Consider the following 24,059-nt stretch of genomic DNA (forward strand, 5'->3'; position numbering starts at 1 on the left):
TTCCTGCTGACCAGTGGGCACCCATCTGTATTAATCTTGTCTGCCAGCACTTACCCTGTAGCCTTCTATACCTGGGCGATTCAAGTGCTCGTTTACACATTTCCTAAACTTTGTCAGGGACTCCGTTTCCACCACTCTCTCAGGCAGTGTGTTCCAGGTCCTCACCACTCTCTGGGTGAAAACAGTCCACCTCAAATCCCTTCTAAATCTCTTACCCCTTACCCTAAATCTATGTCCTCTACTTTTAGTCACCTCTGCCTTTATCTTAGATTTCCAGATCTGTGGTTCAGTCAGGACAGTGCAGACATGTGGGAGACCAAAACTAGACCAAAATCAACCACGAATAAATCCAATCAGGGATTCACAAAGAGCAGTAAGAATGTGGCTCTCTCCCCCAAGGGGAGAGGTCAGGGTGAGTAGAATGGTGGGTTAAAAGGGGTGCAATTCCGAATGGGCAATAAATGTTGGCCTTGATAGCAATATCCAGATCCAAAAAATAAATCTAAAAAAAAATTAAAACCTTCTCCCTACTGCAACATTTTAAGCTCTGGTAAAATTCTGCACAATCTACATTGCGATCGCTCCAGAGTCAATCCATCTTCCCCCAGCTGGAAGGAGAGAACTGGACATAGTTCTTCGACTCTGGGTCTGACCAAAGCTCGGAGCAATTAAGGCTTCCACATGCCTCTTCCCTCAAGATACAAAACCATGCAATCCATCAGCCTCTCCTTCAGGTAAATTATTTCATGATCTGCAAATTGCAGGGGAGGGGAGGACTCGCAGTGATGGACATTATGGGATGGAACGGGACAGGATCGAGGTCCCCTTCAATCCCCACTGGACACACTTGTGGAGAGCGCAGGATGGGTGGGAGCAGCCGGTGTAACCACAAACAGCCTTCCAATATAACAGCAGTTGATTGAAATTTGAAACAAGATATATCACAAAAATTTCAATTCCACCTTTCAGAATTATTTCTTTGACGCTGAGTGTTTAGGAGGGGTGAGGGGATAAGGAAGGGGAGAGGTGGTATCTCGTATTATAAACCACCACAGCACTGGAAGTTAAATCGGTCAATGTATTCCCAAAACAACACCGAGGGAGCACTGCACTGTGGGAGGAGAGGTACTGAAGGAGGGTCACACTGTGGGAGGGGTAGTACTGAGGGAGGGTCACACTGTGGGAGGAGAGGTACTGAGGGAGGGTCACACTGTGGGAGGGGTAGTACTGAGGGAGGGTCACACTGTGGGAGGGGTAGTACTGAGGGAGGGTCACACTGTGGGAGGAGAGGTACTGAGGGAGGGTCACACTGTGGGAGGAGAGGTACTGAGGGAGGGTCACACTGTGGGAGGGGTAGTACTGAGGGAGGGTCACACTGTGGGAGGGGTAGTGCTGAGGGAGGGTCACACTGTGGGAGGGGCAGTACTGACCCCCTCAGGGGATCGCGTGTGTCGTGGATGAGACGGATGCGATTCTGGTGTGAAGTGTCGTGTGTTGCGGTTGCGGTGGTAGTGTTGTGCGGGTATTGGTTTCAGCCGGGTTGTTTCTTTCTGTACTAGATGTAGCGTATTTGCTGTTGGTTGGGTTTTGTAGTGTTTTTTAACGAATAAACGTTTTGCACAAAAAAAAGGGGCAGTACTGAGGGAGGGTCACACTGTGGGAGGGGCAGTACTGAGGGAGGTGCTGCACAGTCAATGTTGATGACTTTCAGATGAGATGTTCAGTGAAAAATACCTCCAGAAACTACTGGATAAAGAACAGACAGTTCTCCCCAATATTCAGCCTTTCCTTATCCATGTACTAAACCCTTCTGTGATTTACTGAAAGCAGACCATTGATCAATAGCTGAGTGTTGTTCACAGGAACTTGCTTTGTACACCCTGGCAGCCTCTTGCCCTCCATTATAACAGCAATTACACCTGGCAGCTGTGAAATGTTTTGGTCTGTCCTGAGGTGGAGAGAGGTGAGAGAGGAACAGAAGCACTTGCTTTGTGATGTGTCCTCACAGGTGTAAAATGACAATGTTCTTCCCAGCCCTTGGAGCTGAGATGGGTGACAAAACAATCACCATTATGCTAAAAATGCCCATTTTATGCCACGTTTCTCCATCCTGGACCCTTCGGGATAAGTGAAGATGCCAATATCTCTTCTCCCCATCCATCCTGCAGCCAGCTTCCTGATTGGCACTGCTTGTTTGACCTGGATGGGCATCACATGCAACCCAATCCCAACTACAGGTCTGCATACCTGTGAGCATGCATATCTTCCAGGCTCTTCTGACCCAGCTCTCCTTCTGATGCCTGCTCAGTGTTACTGGTTTAGAATTGCCCTTTAGGCTTGGATTTAATGTCATCTGGAAGCATTCCAGATCACTGTTCCGTCTGTAAACTCATATGAGAACAGGCACCATGTTAAGCTATTGTGGATGGACACTTATCTCTGTCAGTCTCCAACAGACAAACACTGAATGACAAACACAAACATGCACACAAATTTACACACTAACACATGCTTGTATGTGCACACATATGTAAAAATTCAGACAAGTGCACACACACAGACACACACGCACTTGTATGTCACTAAGTTCTATACTTCTGTCTATACTTCTTGCTGCCTCGGTAAAGCAGGCAGCATAATCAAAGACCCCACCCACCCCAGACATTGTCTCTTCTCCCTCATCTCATTGGGCAGAAGGTACAAAAGCCTGAAAGCATGTACCACCAGGCTCAAGGACAGCTTCTATCCCACTGTTTATAAGACTATTGAACAGTTCCCTAGTACGATAAGATGGACTCTTGACCTCACAGTCTACCTCTTCAAGGCCCTTGCACCTTATTGTCTGCCTGCACTGCACTTTCTCTGTAACTGTAACACTTTATTCTGCATTCTGCATTGTTTTACTTTGTACAACCTCAATGCACTGTGTAATGAATTGACCTGTATGATCGGTTTGCTAGACAAGTTTTCACTGTACCTCGGTACAAGTGACAATAATAAACCAGTTCCATTTCCAACAGTGGGGATTCCAATCCCTCATTACATCTTGTAATGGGGATTTAGGATTGATGGGATTGCTCTCAGCATAGGCACAATGTGCTATTTGGCCTTCGATATCATTTAAAAAAAACATAGAACTATGAAATTCTGTCCTCCGGAGAAACCTTGGTTCCATTGCTCCACCACTGGTGGTCCCACCTTCATCTGCCAGGGTCCCAAGCTCTGGAACCCCCACCAGACATCTCCACCTCTCTCTCCTCCTTCAAGAAGCTTGCTGAAACCCTGCCTCTGTGTCAAACCATCTGTCAACACTTCTGTGACACATTGAGGATACTTCAACAATGTGAAAAGGTTCTGTGTAAATGCAAGGTGGTTGTTGAGAGAGGCAGACTAAGAGAAAATCAACGATCTGAAGAAAGGTTTTTACCTGAAACCTAAATTCTGTTTCCATTCCCATTGATGTGGCCTGACCTGCTGAGTGTTTCCAACATTTTCTGTTTTAAATTTAGACTAAGAGAAAGTTAGGATTTGATGTGTAGATGTGGGATAGGTGTTGTGTCAAAACACAGGTAGAGATCACACAGGCAATGTAGCATAAAAACATCAAAGCTTTAATCAATATACTATAGACCCATGAACAACTTTCCTTAATACTGACACACACTTTATTTTACTGTTAACAGCATAAGCAAGGCTCCCGACCCTGCTTTAAGATTAATGTTTAAGACTATATTTGACATCAAGCATCCTTTGAAACTCTGCTTGATCAGCAGTTGCGATTTTGGAAAGCAGCCACTCCTTGGCAGAACAAGGTGATGTCTTTTTGGGTTTAAAGTGGTGGGGGGTGGGCGGGGCAGGAGGGCAGGAGATGGGCTGTCTTTTTATATTAAAAAAGAAGGAAACAGTTTTAAATAATGATGAGAGGATAAGGGGAAATCGGGGACAGAGGGCTTGCTCTGGCTGAATGACAATACCTCATGTTTCCGGCCTGGCTGAGGATGTGTGCCATTGAATCCTCTTGCTGCCTTTCCAGTGCTGCATCTCACAGTGACACATGGAGGGACTCTTCCTGCATCAGGCTGTGACCCACTCAGCTGCTAGTTCTGGTTGTGGTTTTCGAAGGTCACGAGATCTTAGACTTCGTCCAGAAAGGTCCAGAGTACTCTTTGCCTTATCCCCTACACACACACACACACATGCGCATGCGCACACACACACACACACACACACACACACACACACACACACACACACACACACACACACACACACACACACACACACAGAGTATATATAACTACACACAAATTATACACATGCCCATGTGCACACACTTACAACACACACATACATACAGGATACACGCTCAGAAAACCGCATGCACATCTGCTTACATATGTCACTCATCCACACAAGCTCGCCAGTACACATGACCACGTGTCCTTGCCCACATATCTTGCACACACACACTCACACACACAGTGAGCTAAATCCCCCTCTTTTCCCATCCAACCAATTTCTCATACTTCATTGTTTTCTCAGGAGCTTTAAAAAGGTTTGTGCTTATCACTAAAACAAAATTATCAGTGCAAACTTCAAAAACAGAACATTAAACCAAAAAAAGTGATGCAGTAACAATGTTAAAAAATACATTTTTTTTGTGTGTTCTTTTTTTCTGTTTTTAATGGCATTACTGCCCAGTCGATCGACATATAGTACAACAGACCAATAAAAAAAGTAATGACATTACAAGATGCAAAGTCAAAGAACAAAGTGAGTTTTGTTTAGCAATGCAACAAGAAGTATTTACACAAGAAATCCCCTTCTCTCTCTCTCTCTCAGATTGTAACAACTAAATTTCTATTTTTTTATTCTTCTTTGTCAAGTCTCTACTTTGTAGGGTGGGTGGCAGTTGGAGGAAGGGGAGGGGAGTGATGGAGACATGGTGAGCTGACAACAGGGTGTGCAGGGTCAAGAGGCGATGTATTGAAAGACCGCGGTGGGGGGAAACACATGTGGCTGTGGTATCTTGGACTTTACATCACATTTACAGGTTCTGTCATAATACATTAAATAAGGAAGAGGTTCATTGCACCACTTAAGTGTCATGGCATCCACGAGGTGAGGCTCGCAACGCTGAATCTCAGGACGTGTTCGTCTTCACTCTGTAGGAACAAAGACCATGCAGGTTAAAAGGCTGCAGCTCTGAAGAATATCCCTCAGTCCTCGTTAGTGAGCACTCCCATCGCTACCAGTTCCTCCCACTCTTTCGTCGTAATCCCACACACTCTCTCAATCTACCTCATCATGGCCCTTGCACCTTAACTGTCTGCCTGCACTGCACTTCCTCTGTGACTGTAAAACTATACTCTGCATTCTGTTTTCCTTTTGTACTACCTCAATGTACTGAAGTAACGGAATCACCTGTCTGGATGGTACGCAAACAAAGCTTTTCACTGTATCTCGGTATATGTGACAATAATTAATCAATTACCAATTACACCAGTTTGGGTGCAGAAGAGGTTCACCAGGATGCTCCCTGGATTAGAGGGCACCTTCTATAAGGAGAGGTTGGACATACTAGGGTCGTGTTCTCTGGAGCGGTGAAGGCTGAGGGGAGACCTGATAGGAGTTTATAAGGTTATGAGAGGCATAGATAGGGTAGACCGTCAGCACCTTTTTCCCAGGGTTGAAATGTCTAATTAATCTAATTACAGGGCATGCATTTAAACTGAGAGGGGGGTAAGTTCAAAGGAGATGTGCGGGGCAAGTTTTTTTACACAGAGACTGGTGGGTGCCTGGAACAGGCTGCCAGGGGTGGTGGTGGAGGCAGATATGATAGAGGTGTTTGAGGCTCTTCGACAGGCACATAGATGTGCAGGGAATGGAGGCAGATGGACCGTGTGCAGGCAGAAGGGATTAGGTGTCGTTAGCTCAATTAGTTCGGCACAATGTTGTGGGCTGAAGGGCCTGTCCCTCTGATGTACTGTTCTATGACCTACACATACTTGTCCTTTTACAATGAACTGACAGTCCCTTTGGGAAGATTAACCTTCTCCAGGCAAGGCTTCTACTCCCTCACCGGGCCTGGAGGAAGAAACGTATGGGCCACTGTTTGTCTGGAGACACCAGAGACTGCAGATGCTGGAATCTAGAGCAACAAACAATCTGCTGGAGGAACTCAGCGGGTCGAGCAGCATCTGTGTAGGGAAGTGGACAGTCGAGACCCTCCATTAACAACATTTAAAGTATTTAAATATTTGGTCAGGTACATGGATAGGAAAGGTTTAGAGAGATATGGGTGAAAATGTGAGCAAATGGGACTAGCATAGATGGGCATCTTGGTCAGCATGGACCAGTTGGGCTGAAGAGCCTGTTTCCATGCTGTATGACACTGACTCTATGCTATCTGACCCACTGAGTTCCTCCAGCTTTTAGTTTGTTGCTTCACTGTTTACTTACTGGCCAACCTTACTAGAAGTGCACGGTAGCGTAGCGGTTAGCGCGAAGCTATTACAGCGCCAGCGAACGGGGTTCGATTCCCGTCGCTGTCTGTAAGGAGTTTGTACGTTCTCCCCGTGTCTGCGTGGGTTTCCTCCGGGTGCTCCGGTTTCCTCCCACATTGCAAAAAGACGTACGGGTAGGTTAATTTGGGTTTAAAATGGGCGGCGCGGACTTGTTGGGCCGGAAGGGCCTGTTACTGTGCTGTAAATAAAATTAAAGTCTATCTAATCACTGTCATCCTGTTGCTGAGAGTCACAGAGCCATCCAGCATAGAAACAAGCCCTTCAGTCCACCAATCCGGGGACTTGACAGAAAGCTTTGTGTCTATTTTAGCCACAGGCAAGGTGCGAGAAGACTGAAGAATAGCCAGTGTTGCTTAAGAAGGGCAACAGGGACAAACTATCATGAAAACCAGCCTTCCCTCCCTGGACTTCTTGGTGCCTCTGTAAAACAGCCAACATAATCAAAGACTGCACCCACCCCCACATTCTCTCTTCTTCCCCCTCTCCATCGGGCAGAAGATGGTGGGTGGGGGGGAGAATAAAACGGGATTAGTTGGGATGAGTGTGGATGGGTGGTTGATACACAGAGTCAATGGCCAAAGAACCTACTTCCATGTTCTATGACTCTACAACTGTGTAACACCCTGTCTCCTCACATTGGACTTCAAGCTAATGCTGAGCCCTATGACCGTAAACATTCCATCTCCCCACCCCCTCACCCCCACACCCCACCCTCAACCACATGATCTGATTTTCCTCCCACAGATGTGCTGTTTTAATCACCCCTAGCGTACGAAGTAACAGGAGAATTGGAGGAATTAATGGGCGTATGAGAGAGAGCAAGGTGCAGGGACATAAGTTGGGGAGTGGGACTGATGGGCACGTTCTGAGAGTTAGTATAAACCCAATGGGCTGACTGAGCTGTTGAGTAAAATGGTGATCAACCTATTGATCACCATTCCTAACTTCTTCTGTGGCTGCTGACCAATTTCTGCTTGACAAATATCCTGCTAAGTGCCTTGTGACACATTACTAGGTTAAATGCAATATACAAATGAGTTTATTCAAGCTGTTCTACCTTCATGTCCGAGATCATAATTAATTATCACGTAAACAATTTCTCCTCATCTGTTCTTGCTCTGATCACCTGAAATCATCTCTACTGGCCACAGAGGCAAGTTTCTCCTAATTTATTTCATAAAGCTCACTCCTAATAGTGAGCTCCTTTCATGGAAAATCCTCTCGGACCCTTGTCTGCTTAGAATATAGAACATAGAACAGCAGAGCACAGGAACAGGCCCTTCAGCCCACAATCTGCTGGAAGAACTCAGCAGATCAAACAGCATCTGTGGGCGGAAAGGAATTGGCATTTCGGATCAAAACCCTGCAGGAGCCAAACTAATTAAACTAGTAATTAGACGCCGAACTAAACTAATCCCTTCTGCCTACACAATGCCCATATCCCTCCATTCTCTGCACATTCAAGTGCCTATCTAAGAGCCTCTTAAACGCCTCTATCGTATCTGTCTCCACCACAACCCCTGGCAGCACATTCCAGGCACCCACCACTCTCTGTGTGAAAAACTTGCCCCACACATCTCCTTTGAACTTGCCCCCTCTCACCTTAAATGCACGGCCTCTGATATTAGACATTCCAACCCTGGGAAAAAGATACCGGTTGTCTACTCTATCTACGCCTCTCATGATTTTATAAAATTCTATCAGGTCTCCCTTCAGCCTCTGCCGTTCCAGAGAAAACAACCCAAATTTGTCCAACCTCTCGTTATAGCTCATACCCTCTAATCCAGGCAGCATCCTGATAAAGCTCTTCTGCACCCTCTCCAAAGCCTCCACATCCTTCCTATAATGGAGCAATCAGAATTGAATGCAGTGCTCCAGACTGCTTCTGCAGTCTCTCTGCAGTTCCCTCACTCCTGGGACCTTCTCTCTTCACCCTCTCCGTGTTCTTCTGAAAATGTCGTCCAGGACTGGATGCAATGCTAACCATTGTCGTGAAAGATTTATACTCCTCCCTTTAGAACCATGCAAGTGAAATTTGCAAGTGAACATCACCAATCAAATTTTGGGAGTAAACCTCACCAATAGCCTGTCCTAGTCCAACCACATAGACGCCATGGCCAAGAAAGCTCTACTTTTCAGGAGGCCAAAGAAATTTAACATGTCCTCGTTGACCCTCACCAATTTTCATAGATGCACCAGAGAAAGCATCCTATCTGGATGCATCACAGCTTGGTACAGTAACTGCTCTGCCTGAGACTGCAAGAAAGTGCAGAGAGTTGTGGACACAGCTCAGCTCATCACGAAAGCCATCCTCCCCTCCATGGACTCTGCCCACACTTCCTGCTGCCTCGGTAAAGCAGCCAGCATAATCAAAGACCCCTCCCACCCCGGACATTCTCTCTTCACCCCCCTCCCATCAGGCAGAAGATACAAAAGCCAGAAAGCACGTACCACCAGGCTCAAGGACAGCTTCTATCCCGCTGTTGTAAGACTATTGAACAGACCTCTTGTATGATAAGTTGGAGTCTTGATCTCACAATCTACCTTGTCATGGTTTTGCACCTTATTGTCTGCTTGCACTGCACTTTCTCTGTAACTGTAACACTTTATTCTGCATTCTGTTATTGTTTTCCCTTGTATACCTCGATGTACTGATGTTGTGAAATGATCTGTACATACGGCATGCAAAACAATGTCTTTCACTGTACCACGGTACATGTGACAATAATAAACCAATCCGATCCATTCCAGCAGTCCAGATACTTACATACATCCCCTAAAAACTGCCCTTGGCCACATGACCCCATATATCCTACATCTGGAAGGTCGCTAATGTTCCGCTGGTGACACGCGATTGCTGGACCCCCTCGTGAGGGCACGCCTTTCCTGGGTCCAGTTGACCCCTTGGACGAGGCTGTTCCCGATGAACTTTGACCACTCAAGTGGCCCGGAGATGGAAAGTTAGGCTTGCTGTATGGGATAAGAACTTCTTCTGCAAAACAAAAAAAATGGAAAATTGCCACTCACAGAGTAATTCCATGATGACATCAGATGTTGCTTCGACTTATACAACAGGACACATTAGCTGTAGCTGAATGTGTAACACTCTTTTTCTACTTAACAAGATCCGGGGTACATCTCACTCCAAGATCTCAATCACAAATATTTAGAAACATAGAAAATAGGAGCAGGACTAGGCCATTTGGCCCTTCAATCTTCTCTCCCTTTATGATCATGGATGATCAATCAAAGTCAATTCCCTTACCCAGCTTCCTCCCCATATCTCGACCTCTCTAGCACTGTGAACAGTACCTAACTCCTTCTTGGGTATAATTAATGATTTGACTGTTTTCTATGGTAGAGAGTTCCACAGGCTCACCACTCTGTGGGAGAAGAAATTTCCCCTCATCTCAGTCCTACATGGCGAAGATGGTGATTTCCTGTTCCTAGATATTGAGAACATCCTTTGGACATTCAATCTGTTCAGTCCTCTCAGAATTTCTCAGATGTCTATGAGATCCCCTCTCATTCTTCCAAACTCTAGTGAATAAAATTGACCCAATCTCTCTTCATACATCAATCCGGCCATCCAAAGGATCTGGCGAACAAGGCTGAAGTCCCCAGTGTGCGGTGGAGACGGTGTTCCAATCTCTGGGGAACTATCTCAAGTGTAAGATGTTAAAAGCCCACCCTCTCATGTGGTTGTAAATTATTCACGGACACGAGTTCAAAGTAGAGTTAAATCTGGTGTCCTGGACTAATGTCTAATCTTCAAATAACATCACAAAAAGAGATTTGTACTGGTAATTTTCACACAGCTGTTTGTGGAGCATGCTGAGTGTAAAACAGCTGCTGCAATTCCAGCACTATTGCATTGGCCACAAAAAAAAGCCATAAAACCTGACAGGAAGTCAGAGGTTATGACGGGGGTAGAGAAACAAGTTCCCCTGGAATGTGCAGTTTTCTCAAAATTACTACAGAGGACCTTATATGGAAAGATTGTAGACTAAATCTTCTGCAGTTCCCCATCAAACACAGCAAGAAAGGATTAGATACAGAGAAAAGCTCCCTCTACACTGTCCCATCACACACTCCCAGGGCAGGGACAGTTAGATACAGAGTGAAGCTCCCTCTACACTGTCCCATCACACACTCCCAGGGCAGGGACCATTAGATACAGAGTGAAGCTCCCTCTACACTGTCCTCTCACACTCCCAGGGCAGGGACAGTTAGATACAGAGTGAAGCTCCCTCTACACTGGCCCATCACACACTCCCAGGGTTAGACATGGGGAAGAGTGCTATTTGTCCTCTTGAAATCTTTAGCACACAATCTTCTCATGCCCATGCTTTTGAGTTTTTCAGTTTCTGCCAATTGCTGTTAAACTAGTGTCAATTTGAGGCTCTTGGAACAGACACATAACTGGATGGCAACCTTGACATGTACCATGCCTATCTCTCCAATGGCAGAGAACTGGGTTTCTTAAATACAGACTGCGTTTGAACTTAATTTTCCAATTTTGATTGCCTGTCCTATTTTTCGGGCAAATGTTCTTCCTGGGCTTGGATGGTGAAAAGACTAAATATCTGGGAATGGAGCTGACATAAGAACAGGAAGCAGGAGTTGGAACAGGCCTCTCATAGCTGCTGTACTTCAACACCATTTTCCTGCACTATCCCCGCATCTCTTGATTTTTCTAATATCCAGAATCTATCAATTTTTGTTTTGAATGTACTGGGCATCCACAGTCCTCCAGGATCAAGTATTCCAAAGATTCACCACCCTCTGAGTGAAGATGGAGAGAGAGGTGGACTCAGCCCAATCCCTCCCCACCATCGGGAGTATCTACAGGAGGCGCTGCCTCATGAAGGCAACATCCATCATCAAAGATCCCCATCATCCAGGCCATGCCATCTTCTCACAGCTCCCATCGGGCAGGAGGTACAGAAGCCTGAAGTCCCACACCAGCAGGTTCAGGAACAGCGACTTCCCTTCAACCATTCGGTTTTTGAACCAAACGGCACAACCCTAATCATCACTGCAATTTAGCAACACTGTGACCACTTTAACCACTTTGCACTAAAATTGACTTCTTTTGTTCTAATTTTGTTCTTTCTTGTATAAATTGTGTACAATTTATCTTTTTCTTGTGAATGCTGCTTATCTGATGCTATGTGCCTGTGATGCTGCTGCAGGTAAGTTTTTCATTGCACCTGTGCACACATGGACTTGTTCACATGATAGTAAACTGAACTTGACTTTAACTTCGAGAAGTTTCTCCCCATTTCACTTCTAAATGGCTGACCCCTTATTTTGAGATCATGATCCTTCATTCCTGACCCTTCAGACATGGAAACATCATCTACATATCTACCTCAAGGAACCCTGTAAAAAATTTGTACACCTCAGTTACATCACCTTTTTGTCCAACAGTGCCTGAAGGAAAACCTTTGCTGTCTCTCTCTTACCTGACCCAATTGTTGCCTTGTGTTGCAGCTTGCTTCGCAAGTCTTCCTGATTCATTTGACCTTCTAAAGATGTCTTGACTAGATGGTCCACTGTGTTTGTGTCCTCTTCGAGGCAGGTCACCTGCTGGCTCTCTGGGGAATCGCCCACCCCCATTGACCTCGATCCTTGGCCAGAGAGGAGCTTTGAACCCTGGCATGGTGGAGGGTCAGGTGGTGGTGGCAGGTCTTAGTGGGAAAAAAAGAGAAAAGACAAATCAGATATGGAACTGAGATGTTCAGAGGTTCAATCATTTCTGTAAAAAAAACACGTTTCACAATCTTTTCAGAATGTCGCCAAGTGTCTGACAATCAATGATGTCCTTCTGAGGTGTCCTCATTAACACAAAATGGGAAATGTCATAGTAAATGAGTGCACAGCAAGCTCCCACAACTAGCAATATCGGACAGATTACCTCTTCAACCAGTGTTGGCTTAGGTATGGATATTAGCCTCAAAGACAATCGGATCATGCTGATGGAATTATTAACCAGGATCAGAATTCTTCACTCTTTTCCGAATCGGAAACAGAATCAGATTAATTATCACCAACATATGACATAAAATAAATCGTGCAAATAGGAATAACGAGGTAGCGTTCATGGACCATTCAGAAATCTGATAGCAGAGAGGAAGAAGCTGTTCCTGAATCGTTGAGTGTGGGTCTTCAGGCTCCTGTACCTCCTCCCCAATGGTAGTAATATGAAGAGGGCATGTCCTGGGTGTTTAGGATCCTTAGTGATGGATGTTGCCTTCTTGAGGCACAGCCTCTTGAAGATGTCCTCGATGGCAGGTAAGGTTGTGCCCATGTTGAGTTGGCTGAGTCTACAACCCTCTGCAGCCTCCACAATGTGCGATCCTGCACATTGGAGCCTCCGTACCAGGCGGTGATGCAACCAGTCAGAATGCTCTCCACCGTACATCTGCAGAAATTTGCAAGAGTCTTTGGTGACAAACCAAATCTCCTCAAATTCTTAATGAAGTAGAGCCACTGGCGTGCCTTCTTCATGATTGCATCAATGCGTTGGGCCCAGGATAGATCCTCTGAGATGTTGATGCCCAGGAACTTGAAGCTGCTCACCCTTTCCACCGCTGACCCCTCATTGAGGACTGGTGTGTGTTCTCCCGACTTCCCCTTCCTGAAGTCCACAATCAGTTCCCTGGTCTTGCTGACGTTGAGTGCAAGGTTGTTGTTGCGACACCACTCAACCAGCCGATCTATCTCACTCCTGTACGCCTCCTCATCGCCATCTGAGATTCTGCCAATGACAGAGGTGTCATCAGCAAATTTATAGATGACATTTGAGCTGTGCCTAGCCACACAGTCATGAGTGTAGAGGGAGTAGAGCAGTGGGCTAGGCACACATCTTTGAGGCGCACCTGTGTTGACTGTCAGCGAGGAGGAGATGTTACCACTGATCTGCACTGATTGTGGTCTCCCGATAAGGAAGTTGAGGATCCAGTTGCAGAGGGAGGTACAAAGGCTCAGGTTTTGAAGCTTGCTGATTAGTACTTAGGGGATGATGGTGTTGAACACCGAGCTGTAATCGATAAATAGCAGCCTGACGTATGTTTTACTGTTGTGCAGGTGCTCCAGAGCCGAGTGGAGAGCCAGTGAGACTTCATCCGCTGTAGACTTGTTGTAGTGATAGGCAAATCACAGTGGGTCCAGGTTCTTGCTCAGGTAGGAGTTAATTCTAGCCATGATCAACCACTATAAGCACTTCATCACAGTAGATGTGAGTGCTACCGGACGATAGTCGTTGAGGCAGCTCACCCTGCTCTTCTTAGGCACCGGTATGATTGATACCCTTTTGAAGCAGGTGGGAACCTCCGACTGCAGCAGTGAGAGGTTGAAGATGTCCTTGAACACACCAGCCAGCTGGTCGGCAAAGATTTAAAATCTGCGGCAAAAATCTGTAAATTACAAAAATAAATAAATAGTGCAAAAAAAAAGAAATAACGAGGTCATGTTCATAGGCTCATGGACCATTCAGAAATCCGATGGTGGCAGGAGAGGAAGCTGTTCCTGAATCATTGAGTGAGGGTCTTCAGGCTCCTGTACCTCCTCCCCAATGTAATAAGAAGAGGACATGTCCCAGATGGTGAAGGTCCTTAATGGTGGATGCCGCCTTCTTGAGGCACCGCCTCTTGAAGATGTCCTTGATGTTGGGAGGATTATGCCTGTGATGGAGCTGGCTCTAACCCTCTGCAGCCTCTTGCGATCCTGTGCATTGGAGCCTCCATAGCAGGCTGTGATGCAACCAGTCAGGATGCTCTCGGCTGTACATCAGTGTGAAGCGTCTAGCACTTGCAGATTTGCAATAGAGCACACCTCACGAATCTGTTTCAACCATCTGCCTTCAGAGATCGAAACATTTGGAAAACTCATCATTTGCAAATTTTTCCACAAAGTCTTCAGGATTTGGTGTTGGAAAAGCAACCTGGATCCTTGGATCTGTTGAACAACATCATGGTTCACCCTCCATGTCTGTGCTGCCTGATCTCTATATTCTCTGAAGCCTAAATTTCCAAACATCTCTCCACCTTGGCTTTAAGTACACTCAACAGCTGAACGTTGACGCCCTCTGATGCAGAGAATTTCAATGATTCATGACTATCTGACTCCATTGTCCCACACTTCAACGGCGTGGTGCGGCAGTTAGTGCTGCTGCTTGGTGGCCTCAGTGGACTTGAATTAGATCCCAATCAAGATCAAGAGGATGTTGCCAGGACTCAAGGACCCGAGTTAAAGGGAAAGGTTGGGCAGGCAAGGACTTTATTCCTTCAAGTGGAGGAGACTGAGGGGGGAGCTTATTGAGGCACATAAAATCATGAGGGGCATAGTTAGGGTAAATGCACACAGTCTTTTTTCCCAGGGAAAGGGAATCAAAAACTAGAGGGATGTTTGAGAGAGGGGAACGACTTAAAATGGGGCCTGAAGGGCAAGTTTTTCTCACAGAGGATGGTGGGTGTGTGGAATGAGCTGCCAGAGGAAATGGTTGAGGCAGGTACAATAACAACATTTAAAAGGCACTTGGACAGGTACACGGATAAGAAAGGTTCAGGGGGATATGGGCCAAACGCAGGCAAATGGGACCAGCGTAACTGGGTAACTTGGTTAGCATGGATGAGCTGGGCTGAAGGGCCTGTTTCTGTGTTGTATTACTCTATGACTTTAATCTCAAGTACTGCCTGCATGGAGTTTGCACGTTCTTCCTGTGAGTGTGATTCCGAGTTCCCTCCCACATCCCAAAGGTGGTCTCAATCCGAAACGTCGACCATCCCCTTCCCTTCACAGATGCTGCCTGACCCGCTGAGTTCCTCCTGCCAGCTTGTTTTGTTGCTCCAGGTCCCAGCAGCTGCATTCTCTTGTGTCTGGGCTGCAGGGATCCTTGGCCACTCTAAATCACTCCCAAGTGCAACTGAATAGCAAAAGGATGAAAGCAAGAGTTGAAGGGGGTGTGAGAGTGAAAGAGAGGGACTACATGGAGCTAAAGAGAGGGGGGAATGTGACTGAAGGAATTGTTCTAACAGAAGTGGTCATGGACCAATAATAATGTAAGTTGTCCCAGTCCTGCCCTTCATCCTGAGATGCTGTCTCCTGGTTCTAGACTCTCCAGCCTGAAAAAGAACATCCACCCAATGAATTCCTCTTCAAAAGCTTGTTTACCCCAACACAATCACCTGTATAATTTTGTATGATTTATGTATAATTTATGTTTTCTTGTGAATTTTGCTGCTGCAAGTGAGTTTTTCATTGCACCTGGGCACACATGGACTTGTGCATGTGACAATAACCTCGACTTTGACTTTGACATTCTAATTTCAGCCCTCTGCTCACTTGCAGTTTTCCAGGCTGCAGCGGCCAGAACCACAACGAGCTCATCACCGTCTTATCATGTTGCTGGAGCTCATCATTATCTGGGTCTCCTCAGTCTGACCCCTCCCCACACCCATGGAGACTCCTTCCCAACCCCCACGTTCTGTTTAGTCTGGGGGCTGCATCCAAAAGGAGATGTGTTGACATAATGAACAACATGATGATGCTGGAGGAACTCAGCAGGCCAGGCAGCATCCGTGGAGTATATTGACATAATCCCTTCTTAAGATGTCACAAAGTGCTGGAGAGACAATGATGTAATGCTTTCAAGAGTCATAGAGCACTACAGCACAGAAACAGGCCCTTCGGCCCATTTAGTTCATGCCAACTTGACCTTCTCCCTTGTCCCATCTCCCTGCACCCGGACCACATCTGTCCAAACCCCTCCAACCCATGCACCTATCCAAACTTCTCTTAAATATTACAACTGAACCCGCATCTACCACTTCCGCTGGCAGCTCGTTCCACACTCGCACCACCCTCTGAGTGAAGTAGTTCCCCCTCAGATTCCCCTTAAATATTTCACCTTTCACCCCTAAACCTATGTCCTCTAGTTCTAGTTTCACTCAACCTGAGGGGAAAAAGCCTGCATACATTCATCCTATCCATACCCCTCATAATTTTGTATACAAGATCTCCCCTCATTCTCCTGTGCTCCAGGGAATAAAGTCCTAACCTATTCAACCTTTCTCTGTAACTCAGGTCCTCAAGTCCCAGCAACATCCTTGTAAATTTTCTCTGCACTCTTTCAAGCTTATTGATATCTTTCCTGTTAGGTGACCAGAACTGCACACAATACTCCAAATTCGGCCTCACCAATATCTTGTACAACTTCAACGTAACATCCCAACTCCTGTTCTCAATGCCCTGATTTATGAAGGCCAATGTGCGACCCTTTCTACCTGTGATGCCACTTTCAAGGAATTATGGATGTGCATTCCCAGGTCCCTTTGTTCTACCGCACACCTCAGAGCCCTACCATTCACTGTGTAAATCTTACCCTGGTTTGTCTTCCCAAAGTGCATCACCTCACACTTGTCTGCATTAAATTCCATCTGCCATTTTTCAGCCCATTTTCCCAACTGGTCAAGATCATGTTGCAAGCTTTGATAACTTTCCTCGCTATCTCCAATCTTGGTGTCATCCTCAAATTTCCTGATCCAGTCGACTACATTGTCATCTAAATCATTAATATGGATGATGAACAACAACAGACCCAGTACTGATCCCTGCGGCACACCACTAGTCACAGGCCTCCAGTCAGAGAGACAAGCATCTACTGCCACTCTCTGGCTTCTCCCACTAAGCCAATGTTGAATCCAATTGACTACTTCATCCTGAATGCCAAGCCAATTCATGCACAGCAAGCCCTCATCTACAGTGTTCCTAGTCATCAGAGTCATAGACTTATACAGCACACAAAAAGGCCCTTTGGCCCAACTCGCCCATGTCGATCAAGTTGCCTACCTGAGCTAGTCCCATTTGCCCGTGTTTGGCCCATATCCCTCTAAACCTTTCCTATCCATGTACCTGTCCAAATGCTTATGTTATTGTACCTGCCTCTACCACTTCCTCTAGCAGCAAATTCCACACACCCACCACCCTCGGTGAGAAAAACCTGCCCCTCAGGTCCCCTTTAAATCTTTCCCCTCTCACCTTAAACATATGTCCTCTAGTTTTAGACTCCCCTCCCCTGGCAAAAACTCTGTGACCATCCACCTTATCCATGTCCCTCATGATGTTATAAACCTCTATAACGTCACCCCTCAGCCTCCTTCACTCCAGGGAAAACAGTCCCAATGTGTCTCGTCTCTCCTTATAACTCAAGCCGTCTAGTCCTGGCAACAGCCTTGTGAATCTCTTCTGCATGCTCTGTAGCTTATTTACATCCGTCTTCTGTCATGGCGACCAGAACCGTGCACAATATTCCAGGTGTAGTCTCACCAACGTTTTGTACAGGTGTAACACAACATCCCAACTCTCGTACTCAATGGTCTGTCCAATGAAGGCAAGCGTGCCAAACACCTTCACTACCTTGTCTACCTGTGTCACCACTTTCAGGGAGCTATGTACTTGTACTCCGAGCCCGCTCCGTTCTACGACACTCCCCAGGGCCCCTGCCTTTCACCATGTATGTCCTGGCCCGGTTTAACTTCCCGAAATGCATCACTTCACACACGTCTGAGTTAAATTCCATCTGCCGTTTCTTTGTGCTTCTTCCCAGTTGACCAAGATCATGTTTTAACCTGAGACAGCTTCCTTCACTGCCCACCACCATTAGAGATCTTGAATACTGGCACAAGGACATGAGGATACTTCGAAAATCCAACATAGAAATGGATTTTTCTGTTTCAGTTTTGGACTTCCAGCACCTGTGGTACATCAGCTCCACCTGGCACAAAAGACCTTGGTACTAAAGTGGGAGCTGACTGGGATGTCCTGAGTCCATGGCAAGCAACCACCTCCAGACAATCTCTTCCTTTTCAATGCAAATATATGCCTTTTATGCCTTGGTGAGAGCCTACTGACATGGAGTCATGACAACAGCCTTTCCCTCAATGTCTGCAAAACAAAAGATCTGGTCACGGACTTCATGAAGAGGGGCAGTGCACACGCTCCTATTTACATGAACGGTGCTGAGTTCAGAAGGGTTGAGAGCTTCAAGTTCCCAGGAGTGAACATCACCAATAGCCTGTCCTGGTCCAACCACGTAGACGCCATGGCCAAGAAAGCTCACCAGCACCTCTACTCCCTCAGGAGGCTAAAGAAATTTAGCACTTTGACACTCACTAATTTTTATCGATGCACCACAGAAAGCATCCTACCTGGATAAATCACGGCTCGGTACAGCAACTGCTCTGCCCGAGAATGCAAGAAACTGCAGAGAGTTGTGGACACAGCTCAGTGCATCACGGAAACCAGCCTCCCCTCCGTGGGCTCTGTCTACACTTCTCACTGCCTCAGTAAAGCAGCCAAAATAATCAAAGACCCCACCCACCCCGGACATTCTCACTTCTCCCCCCTCCCATCGAACAGAAGATACAAAAGCCTGAAAGCACGTACCACCAGGCTCAAGGACAGCTTCTATCCCGCTGTTATAAATCTATTGAATGGTCCCCTTGAATGATAAGATGGACTCTTGACTTCACAATCTACCTCATTATGACCTTGCACCTTATTGTCCGCCTGCACTGCACTTTCTCTGTAACTGTAACACTTTATTTTGCTTTCTGTTACTATTTTCCCTTGTACTACCTCAATGTACTGATGTGATGAAATGATCTGTATGGATGGCATGCAAAACAAAGTTTTTCACTGTACCTCGGTGCATTTGACAGTAATAAACCAATTTACCAATTTGGTGCTTCAAATGCCCATACAGATACTTCTTACATTTCCATACAAGGCCCAGTGCATTTGCCTTGCTGAGCTAAGGATAGACATGGACCAGGATTGCTGGCTTTGGGCTGGAGAGATGGAACTCAGTTCCCAGCTTGGTGGTGATGAGGAGTGACAGCTGCTGGTGTTCAGCATGGCTTCCTCCACAGATTCACAGCAGCTCCGATTTGTGATTTTCCTGGCTACAAATGGTTCTATTTTTATATGGTCAGACCATCACAGCATCATTCCCTGGCAGACCCAGCTCGTAAACCAAAAGTGGTCGTGCTGCACTTGGAATTCTGCGTGCCGTTCTGGTCACCACACCACAGGAAGGATGCGACCGTGCTGGAGAGAGTGCAGAGGAGATTCACCGGGTTAACAAAAGCAGAAAATGCTGGATATACTCAGCAGGTCAAGGCCCATCCAGTTTAAGAAATAAGCTAGAGACGGCGCAGAAAAGAGTCACAAGAATATTGCTGGGACTGGAGGGCTTTCGAGACTGGACGGGCTGGGACTGTTTTCCCTGGAGCAAAGGAGGCTGAGGGGTGACCTTTCAGAGGTTTATAAATTCATGAGGGGCATAGATAAGGTGGGTGGTCATAGTCTTTTTCCAAGGGGAGGGGAAACTAGAGGGCATGGGTTTAAGGTGAGAGGGGGAAGATTTAAAGGGGACCTGAGGGGAAAGTTTTTCACACAGAGGGTGGTGGGTATGTGGAACGAGCTGCCAGAGGAAGTGGTAGAAGCGGGTACAATTACAAGGTTTAAAAGACATTTTGACAGGTACATGGGTAGGAAAGGTTGAGAGGGATGTGGGCCAAATGCAGGCCAAAGGGACAAGCTCAGGAAGGTACCTTGGTTGGTATGGACACGTTGAGCTGAAGGGCCTGTTTCTGTGCTGTATAACTCTACGACTATAACTCTAAGATGCTTTGAATTTCAAGCATCAGCAGTTTTTCTTTTGATTTTCACTTATTTATTGAGATTCACGAGGATTGGAGGATTTTAGTTATAAGGAGAGATTGAAAAGGCTGGGTATGATTTCCCTGGAGCATCAGAGGCTGAGGGCTGACCTGATAGAAGTATATAAAGTAATGAGTGGCATAGATAAGGGAGACAGATTCGTTTTATCCATGGTGGGGGTATCAAAAACTAGAGGTGAGAATTTAAGGTGAGAAGAGGAAGTTTTAAAGGGTATTTGAGAAGTAAATTTTTTACACAGAGAGTGGTTGATATCTGGAACTCGCTGCCAGAGGAGGGGGTGGAATCAGATATAGTCACCATGTTTAAGAGGCATTTAGACAGACACTTAAGTGGGTAAGGCATAGAAGGATACCACGCTAATGTGAGCAAATGGGATTGGTAGGTGGACAAAAGGTTGGCATGGTGATGTTGGGCTGAAGGGCCTGTTTCTGTGCTGTACAACTCTATGACTCTATGGATGTAAAGATGGTGATCTCTGTGTGAGAGAGCACTGTGTTATCGAAGGTGTGACATCAGTGGGAGTTGATGCTTGACAATAGACAGTCTCTGAACCTCAGTCCCTGCAAATTCGATATCCCGATATCCCGCCAGTTCCTTCTTGATATTCTGCCCTCTACTCTGCTAAGACCATCTCTAAAAACATAACACCATAACATATTGGAGCAGAATTAGGCCATTCAATCCATCAAGTCCGCTACATCATTCAATCATGGCTGATTTTTTTTTTCAACCCCATTCTCCTGCCTTTTCCCCGTAACCCTTAACCCCCTTACCAATCAAGAACCAATGAATCTCTCCCTTAAATACACCCAATGACTTGGCCTCCACAGCCCTCTGTGGCAACAAATTCCACAGATTCACCACCCTCTGGCTGAAGAAATTCCTCCTCATCTCAGTTCTAGGGGACATCCTTCTATTCTGATGCTGTATCCTCATATCCTAGACCCTCCTGCTGATGGAAACATCCTCTCCGTCTCCATTCTTTCCAGACCTCTCAGTTACATCCGCAACAAAATTTGTGACATTCAGGCATGCAAATTCCTTATATTTATAAGTAACCATATCAACATCGATACCCGCAATCTGGATACTTAGCTCCACTACCCTGTCTGTAACTTTCTTAAATTCTGTGTATTTAAAGTCAAAGTCAAAGCAAGATTTATTGTCATCTGCACAAGTACATGTGTGCACAGGTGCAATGAAAAACTTACTTGCAGCAGCATCACAGGCACATGGCATCAGATAAGCAGCATTCACAAGAAAAACATAAGTGTACTTCTTAATTATGGACAGTGGAGTCTGAGTTTCCAGCTTGGGATTGCCAAATCTCCGTCCCTCACCCGAGAGTAAAACAAACCATTGTTAAAACAGAGACACATGAGACTGCTGATGCTGGAATCTGGAGCAACAAACAATCTGCGGGTCGAGCAGCATCTGTGTGAAGGAAGGAATTGTCGATGTTTCAGGTTGAAACCCTGCATCAGTACTGGGAGTGGAGAGGGGGAGTGGTGAGAAAGGAGTCTGATAGGAGGTGATAGGTGGGTTGTTTCCCCCCCCCACTTCTGATCCTCCTCCAGTCCTCCTATTTTTGTCCCCTTTCCCTCAAACCTCCCCAGCCCCCCATCACCTATCTTTGTTCCCCTCCCCCTCCTGGTTCCATCCACCCGCAACACGCACAGTTCACCCACAGGTTCACTCCCCCCCACCCCCACCCCCCCAATGTGGTTCTGGTTCTACCTGCCATACGCCTCTCCCCTAATGGTTCCCGTTCTCACCTCCTTTACCTATCAGGGTCCGGTACTGGTGGCCCCTTGTGTTCCTGCTCATCTCCCTCCAGAATCTCTCCAACCTTCACCCTCCCCTCACTGCACATCGCTCCATCTGCCTCTCTTGTATTTTTTCCGTCTCCCTTTCTCTGCCTCCATCTCTCACTCACCTGCCACTTTGTCTCCCAATTCCAGCCCCGCTCCCCTCCCCTACTTGGCACCACCTGCCTGTCATCTTGCACCCCTCCTCAGTCCACCGAATTACCTCAGACTCCTGTCTCACCACTCCCCCTCTCCTCTTTACCCTGGCCATCTCCCCTCTCCGCTGCCGCAAGGTGCAGGGTGCCGACCCGAAACATCAACAATTCCATCCCCGCATCCCCCCCCCCCCCCCACCACAGATGCCGCTCAACCTGTTGAGTTCCTCCAGCAGATTGTTGTTCCTCCAGTGTTACAACACCTGGGCAGATCCTTTGGTTGAAACAACCTCACTCAGTCCATTGCCTTGCTCCTGTGACTCACCATCTGCCGCGGCTTCCCGACGGTGCAGTGCGGAGGGTGGCTCCAGTCTGCTTCCAGATGGCTTGTGTTTCTTGGGTGGTCTTGATCTCGGGCACTGACTCTGGGTCGCACTCACGCTACTGCTGCTGGAGAAGGGGCTACTGGGTCGAAGCCGCTGGGAGGAGGAATACCCTTTACCTGTTAACACAAGATGTTCGCCTGTTAACACGTGATATCCATGTGTTGGTGAAATGGTCTGAGAAATGGCAGGAGTTTAATCTCGATAAATATGAGGTGAGGCATTTTGGGAATACTGATAGGGCTAGGACATACACCAAGGTAAGGTCCGAGGGAGTATTGAGATACAAAACCTTGAGGGCACGTACCACCAGGCTCAAGGACAGCTTCTATCCCACTGTTGTCAGATTCCTGAACAGACCCCTCATACGCTAAAGATGAACTCTTCATCTCTCAGTCTACGTCAACGTGGCCCTTGCACTTTACTTGTCTACCTGCACGGTGATTTCTCTGCAACTGCAACACTATGTTCTGCACTCTGTTTTCTTTTTACAACCTCGCTGTACTTGTGTAATGGAATGATCTATCTGGATGGAATGCAAAACTAAAGCTTTTCACTGTATCTCAGTACACATGACAATGATAATAACCTTTGTGTAGAAGTTCAAAGATACTTGAAGGTGGCAATGCAGGAGGATAACATGGTTAAGAAAGCACATGGGATGCCTGCCTTCATTTGTTGGGGTATTGATCAGATCAGATCAGGCATTACTGAATGGGAAGCTGTGTTGTTGACTCCTGCTCCTTAGAGAGCCATAGAATCATACAGTCAGGCCTTTCGGTCCATCGTGTCCATGCCAACCTGGAAGTACCCATCTACACTCCTCTCATTTACCAGCACCTGATCTGTCAGCCTTGGCAATTCAAATGCTCACCTAGATACTTCTTAACTGTTGTGAGAGTCTCTGCCTCCATCACCCCCTCAGGCAATCCATTTCAGATTGTAACCACCTCTGGGTGAAAAAATTCTTCCTCAGACCCTCCAAAACCTCTTCCACCTTCCTCTGCACCCATGGCTTATAGCTTTAAGGCAACTCTGCTATTAGGAAAAGTCTTCTGCCATCTTCCTTGTCTATGGACCTTAGTGTGCTTGTCTAGGTCAATCAGATCCCCTCTCAGCCTCCTCTGCTCCAAGGAAAACAAACCCAGCCCATCCGGTGTCTCCTGTTTCTATACTCTTTTGGAAGGTGCTGCCTGAAAGGACAGTGGGAGCACATTCAACAGGAACTTTCAAAAGCAGCTGGAAGTGGATAAATCAGACATTTTGGGATTAATTGAGTGAGCTGGAAGAAACTCACTGTCCCTCTTCCTGCACTATCTCTTCTGAGCCCTGGATGAGCAGACTCCTCACTGCCCAAGGGTAGAGTTCTCCCTTTGGCCCCACTAGTGGACTTTAGATGTGTACCACTTAGCTCTGTCCAGACTTGGACAATGTGTG

The 24,059-nt window shown here is 46.5% G+C and overlaps 1 protein-coding gene across 1 annotated transcript in view; it reads right to left on the minus strand.

Moving 5' to 3' along the window:
• Positions 1 to 3,605: 3,605 nt before the first annotated feature.
• The window catches only part of robo2 (roundabout, axon guidance receptor, homolog 2 (Drosophila)), a 1,057,792-nt gene continuing 1,037,338 nt past the window's right edge, over positions 3,606 to 24,059 (minus strand). Inside the window, exons 26-29 of the mRNA XM_052015293.1 lie at positions 22,565 to 22,741; positions 11,996 to 12,220; positions 9,295 to 9,519; positions 3,606 to 5,165 (exon numbers count right to left, since the gene is read on the minus strand). Coding sequence (XP_051871253.1) covers positions 5,164 to 5,165; positions 9,295 to 9,519; positions 11,996 to 12,220; positions 22,565 to 22,741 — 629 coding nt within the window. The 3' untranslated portion in view covers positions 3,606 to 5,163. The remainder of the gene's footprint in view (positions 5,166 to 9,294; positions 9,520 to 11,995; positions 12,221 to 22,564; positions 22,742 to 24,059) is intronic.

Source organism: Pristis pectinata, chromosome 4, assembly GCF_009764475.1.
Source record: "Pristis pectinata isolate sPriPec2 chromosome 4, sPriPec2.1.pri, whole genome shotgun sequence".
In the NCBI taxonomy this organism is placed as follows: domain Eukaryota; kingdom Metazoa; phylum Chordata; class Chondrichthyes; order Rhinopristiformes; family Pristidae; genus Pristis; species Pristis pectinata.